A 6,302-nucleotide genomic window follows, 5' to 3' on the forward strand; every position below is an offset into this window, starting at 1 on the left:
AGCAGGATAAAAGGAGGGTTCCTGCTTCTGAGCTGACCGATCCTTCTTCTAAGAGGAAGAGGGATCTTGCACGGAAGCCTACCGAAAGTGCCATTCAGGCCCTCGCCTCCCAAGACCGGGATGCCTCTAACCCGACTGAGCCTGTGTCAAACATTCATTCACAGAGTCCAGCGCCGAACCGAGGCAAGTGAGAGCGTGGCTTCATCCCCGACTGGTCCATGAAGGAGGATGACACTTTCATCATTGGAAGGGTGTCTCGGGAACTGGTGCTGAAGGGTAACCTTCCGAGGGATGTTTTCGACGCCCAGAAGCAGGGATCCTCGACCATGGTGACCAGCGCATGCTTTTATGTGGCAGGGGTAAGATTCCTTCGGTCTTCGGCTTTCAGGTTTCCTTCTCGATCACTCTTATTTTTATAAATGTTTCAGGCCTAGAACCAACTTGCCCAGTTGATCAACCGAGTTGAGGCCATGGCTCGGACTTGGAGAGATCTAAGTTGGAGAAGGTGAGCCTAGAGAATGAGCGCTTTGTTTTGCTTCAGAAGGTAGAGCATATGGAGACTGAGCTCCTTCGGGTTTGCCAGGAGCATGATCGAGAACTCTCGGAGCTTAGATCTCAAATATCTGCGAGGCTTAAAGCAGCCAAAGCCTGAGGGGTCAAAATGTACAAGGCTTCCAAAGACTTCTATAAAGAAGTTAAGCAGGCTACTGCTCTCGGATACACGATGGAGTCAACCGAAGTTCGTGACTGGGTTCTCGAGTATTATCCGGAGGTGTCTTTCGAGGATAGTGGCCTTGTTTTCGAGAATGAAGGTAGGGCTGCTTTGGCCCCTACCCCTGTGCTACTCAGGTGACCGAGCTCGAGAAGAGTGGTGACAAAGAGGAGGTTCAGAGGCCCCGCGAAGTGCCCCTTACTCCTGGTCATGACGGTTCAGACCGAGATGTTCCTGGTGCCGTCGATGGCGAAGCTGTTCTCCCGACCGAAGCCCCTTGATGAATGAAACACCTTCGGGTCTCCTTTCTATATCTTTTGAACTTGGGGCTTCCGGCCTCTATGTAATTTATGCCTTTAGGCTTCTTAGATGAATGAAACGCCTATCTTCTTTTAGCTTCCTTCGTGCCCTTTTTATTATCGTCACTATTTTTTGTTGATTTGACAATTAACTCCGAGCACGGACTGTCACAGGGCTTTGGCTTTGCAGGTAAGGGTAGGAAAGTTGAAGCCCTTATGCAAGTGATTCAGTAATTACAAGGTGGGAGTATAAGGCCGAAGCTCCTACGCAAGTCATCGTTTCCTTCATGACCGAAGGATGAGGGGCGCTATTGGCGGCCCCCTGTCGTAGAGCAGTCCTTCTATCGGGCTATTTCGGCTTTGTTCGAGCCTTCCATCTAGGGATCCCTTCAATCAGGTTTGCTCGACCTTGGCGTGTGCTTCCTGACCGAAGGGGGGAGGTCCTATGCCCAGTTTTGGCCTTAGCTCCCAATCAAGGGGGTACCCCCTTCAGTCAGGTCGTCTCGGCTGCGGCATGAGCCCCTAACTGAAGGTTGTATGTTTCATAGCCATTATTTGGGCAATTTCCATGAACCAGCTTATATGAAATAAAAATCCTCCGGAGAGCTTGAGATGGAGAATCGCAACTTGAAGGTTCTTGAGAATTCAAAAGATGATTAATTCAAAAGAATAACCTAGTAAATGTAAATGTGCTTTGCTACTATTGCTAGGCATGTCACTACTGGTAGAATTTTCTCAAGTTCTTCGAGTTCCACGATCGAGGTACCATTTCTCCCCTCATAGTCTCCAGGTGATAGGACCCCGGTCATGTCATCCTTGAGACTATATAAGGCCCTTCCTAGTTTGGAGCTAGCTTTCCTTGATGCTTTAGGTCTGATATTTCCATCCTTCTCAGGACGAGGTCACCCACTCTAAACTCATTCCTTCAGATCTTTACATTGTAATGTCTCGCAACCCTTTGTTGGTAGGTTATAATCCTTTCTCTTGACACTTCTCCGACTTCATCCAGGAGGTCCAGATTTGCTCGAAGCCCTTTGTCATTTTCTTTTTCATCGTAGTATTGAACCTGATGGGTCATGGCTCCTACTTCCACCGGGAGCACAGCTTTGGTGCCGTAAGTTAAAATGAAGGGTGTTTTCCTGGTGGCGGATCTCTCAGCTGTGCGTTAGGCCCATAGGATGTTGAGTAAATCTTCTGTCCATAATCCCTTGGCATCATCCAGTCTCTTCTTTATTCCTTGGAGAAGCGTACGATTGGTTACCTCCATCAATCCATTGGTTGATGGGTAACCGACGGATGTTTTCCTGTTGTTAATGCTGAGGGCCTCACAAAATAAGCCAAAAGTTGGATTGGCAAACTGAGTTCCATTGTCCATTACTACCACCCGGGGGATTCCGAATCGATAGACCACCACTCTTTCGAAGAAGTCTCTTACGTTCTTTTTGGTTATCGTAGCCAGAGCTTTGGCTTCTGCCCACTTCGTGAAGTAGTCTACTACTACCACAACAAACTTTCTTTGCCTCGTCACAAGGGGGAACATGCCTAGGATGTCTATTCCCCACATGGAAAATGGTACTGGGCTTGACAGGGAGAAAGCTCAGTAGAGTGCTGCCGATGGATGGGGGCAAACATCTAGCACTTAACGCACTTCCTAACGAACTCTTCTGCATCCCTCCTCATGGTCTCCCAGAATAGGCCCTGCCTCAGCACTTTGTGGGCCAAGGCCCAAGCTCCAAGATGTTGGCCACATATCCCTTCATGTACTTCTTGGAGTGCATACGCGACATCGACAAGGTTCAGGCATTTGAGGTATGGTGTGGTAAAACCTATCTTATACAACTTCTTGTCTTTTAGCATGAAGCATGTTGACCACATTCGTATCTTCCTTGCCTCGTCCCTATCTTTGGGGAGTACACCTTCTTTTAAGTACCTGATTATGGCATCCATCCAGCTAGGTCCGTTCTCGCCAGCGGGTAACACCTCTTGGGGTCTTTCGGCACTTGGTTGGGATAACACTTCAAAATACACCGATCGTCCAAGGTCCGTGAAGTCAGAGGTGGCCAACTGCGATAGTGAGTCTGCGTTGGCATTCTCTTCTCGTGGCACCTGCCTTATCTCTAACTCCTTAAAGGCTATTATTCTCTCTCGTACCGTCTTTAAGTACTCAACCATCCTTTGTTCTTTGGCTTCGTAGTCTCCATTCACCTGCCGTACCACGAGCTGGGAGTCACTATGTACCACTAACTCCTATACCATCAAAGCCCGTGCCAGATTAATTCTGGCTATTAGCGCTTCGTACTCTGCTTCATTGTTGGAGGCATCGAAGTCAAACCATAGGGCATACTCGATCTTGAAACCTTCGGGGCTGACCAGTATGATCCTTGCACCACTTCCCGTGCTATTGGAGGAACCATCCACATACAATGTCCAGGTCTTTTTTGCTGGGGCCTTGGAAAACGTCTGGTAATTTTTTTTCCTTGTCATCCTGTTACCGTCGAAAATCCACTAGAGGAGCTAAACCTGCACAGGGACAAAAGGCAAAGGCCCGGAGGTATCTCCGGGGTTAGTCCTCTGACGCCTAAGTTAGAGACAGGTAGAATAGTGTTTTCACAAGAGTAATGGTGAGTGTTGACCTACCTTTCCCCTCCTTTCGGGCTCTCTCTTATAGTGCTTTGGGTCTAGGGTTTCTTTTGGGAGTCTCCCTCGGGTCCATTTTTTTCCCTTCTCGAGTCCTACTCGTATACGTGCTATTCCCCTCTTGGGGAATATTTCCTATTCGGGTATCTTCTCCTCACGTGGTTTACGTGGTTAAAAATCTTGCGGCCTCTATCAGGTGGGTGACACGAGTCCTTCCTTTGGATACCACATATTCTTACATTATTGGGTGATTAATTGGGCCGTATCATATCCAATGAAACCTGCCCTTATAAATTTCCCACCCCTTTCATCCTTCAAACAAACGGGCCTTAATGTTTTAAACATGCATGTAAGCATTACACCTTTGCCTACGTGGCACGGCTGGGATTTCCCTAGGACATCTCTCTCTCTCTCTCTCTCTCTCTCTCTCTCTCTCTTCCGCAAACAAAAACTGAAAGACTTGACCACGGGTTACCAATCGATGTCTAACCCAGTGGGCCTAGGGTAGCCTTTGATCAATTCTTAGAAAAAGAACCTATCTTTTGCTTTCATTGATCAAAAAGTCAAAAAGAAAAAGGAAAAAGAAAGATCTTTTTCTTTTGCCGTCCATCCAAGGAACAAGATTAATATCACTGTCTATCATTGAGTGAGACTTTATCTTTAACTATTTATTGGCATATGATAACAAGACTTTATTAAGTGAAAACGTATTATTTTATGGAAGAAAGAAAGAATTGCTGCCTAGTGTAGTCTTTGAATTCTTAGAAACAAGATCAACCTCGTGTTGTACGTGTTATCCACCAAAGAAAGACTTCCTTTTAGGTGTAAAGAAGAACGATTTCGTTTAGGTGACGTGCCCCAGTTCTATTCCCAGAATTGTAATCATATTTTATTGGGTTTGATTTGATTTTAGATCTTCCGTTTGAAACTAGTTTCAATTTTCGGTTTTGATTTTGATTTGACATTTTTATATAGGTCTTAATGAATGTACATGCAACGAATTCAAACATTTCGTGTGCTACGGACATTTCCTAGATAACGGATCAGTTGTTCGTACGATCACCTAGTCGTATGAGTTAGCGACCAATACCTGTCTTTGTAATTATCAGATATACCCCTCTTTATGTTTGTAATGGTAGAAAATAAGACAGGTGTTGGTCGCTGACTCTAATGACCAAGTGATCGTACGAGCAGCGGATTTTATCTCCATTTCCTAGGCCATGATCTCTGTGAAAAACAGCTGGATCCATTTGAACATGAGAGAATACAAGTGGACAAGGTTGTCACATTCTCTCCACAGCCCATGTGCAATTCAAGGACTTGGAGGGAGTATTTTGGGGAAAAAACTGGAATAAGGTGTCGGTGTATGATGTCTTGTATTCTGTCATAGTTTAATCCAGGGAGTATTGGTGCAGGCGCCTCAATAGGTAGGATGGCGGCCCCGCTAGCCGGTTAGTGGGCCATGGCGTTGCAAAGGGAGCAGAAGCCCCCCTGCATAGCGGAGGTGTAGGGGGCGCAGCCCCACTAGATTTTTTTTTATTTGAGGGCAGTTTTGTAGTTTCCGGATTAGGGTTTTTTCGCTATATATTTATAGCGAGGATTTCTTTCTCTGTAATGTAAGCAATATTGAGAGGTGTGAAGTAGGATCTTATCTCACCGAGGACGTAGGCAATCTTGTCGAACCTCATAAATCTGTGTGCATTTGCTTGTTCTTGTTTTTTCATTATCTTCCGCATCATTCTAGGGTTGCTTTTCTACATAAGAGAGGGTAAGAGAACCTCCTCATCTATTGACTTTGACCCGTAGTGGGTTGGATAAAAAAAGATTTCATGCTTTCTCTATAGTAGTTGGGAGTGTAACAAAATAGAATTGGCAAGGATGAGAGAACCTTAGCCCCTGTAATTGTCGATATATCCTTTCGCGTACTATAAAGCTCCTAGTGCTCTTCCATTGCTGAAGGCATCCACAAACAATGGCTTTCAGCAACCCAACTGTACTAGAATCCTTCTTCCATCTCATATTCTTCCTTCTGTTCTTCTTTTTGCTCATCTCTTCTTCCTACTCCTATGCCTTGAGTTCCATCAGCACTGGCACCAATATTGTCTCAGTAGACCAAGCTGATGCTCTCCTTAAATGGAAAGCTAGTCTCAACAACCAAAGCCAATCTGATCTCCATTCATGGAGTCTACTTGATCCTAATGTCACCAATTCCTCTCTGCGATCTGACCCGTGGTGCCGTTGGACTGGAATTGCTTGCAATCAAAGGGGAAGCATCACTGAAATTAACTTACGAAGTAAGGGCTTGCGAGGTATGGTTGAGAACTTCCCTTTTCCCTCACTTCCTGCTCTTACACTTCTGGATCTCTTTAATAATACACTTCATGGCACTGTTCCATCCAACATTGCTAACCTCTCGGTTATCAACTGCCTTGATCTCTCTGTGAATTATCTCTCAGGATTAATTCCATCTGAAATCTGCTTACTTACCAGTCTTCAAATCTTGTATCTTGATCATAATAGTTTCAGTGGATCAATTCCTTACGGAATGGGAAGATTGAAAAATCTTACTGTTCTGACCATGCACTCCAACAAACTCAATGGTTCCATACCTGCATCTCTAGGTAATTTGAGCAATCTACAAAAGCCCTCTTTGT

The 6,302-nt window shown here is 45.4% G+C and overlaps 1 protein-coding gene across 1 annotated transcript in view; it reads left to right on the forward strand.

Annotated features, from left to right (window-relative positions):
• The first annotated feature begins 5,620 nt into the window (after nucleotides 1-5,620).
• Nucleotides 5,621-6,302, forward strand: part of LOC122063863 (probable leucine-rich repeat receptor-like protein kinase At1g35710) — a 14,848-nt gene continuing 14,166 nt past the window's right edge. Inside the window, exon 1 of the mRNA XM_042627584.1 lies at nucleotides 5,621-6,269. Coding sequence (XP_042483518.1) covers nucleotides 5,621-6,269 — 649 coding nt within the window. The remainder of the gene's footprint in view (nucleotides 6,270-6,302) is intronic.

This window comes from Macadamia integrifolia, chromosome 1, assembly GCF_013358625.1.
Source record: "Macadamia integrifolia cultivar HAES 741 chromosome 1, SCU_Mint_v3, whole genome shotgun sequence".
Taxonomy (NCBI): Eukaryota; Viridiplantae; Streptophyta; class Magnoliopsida; order Proteales; family Proteaceae; genus Macadamia; species Macadamia integrifolia.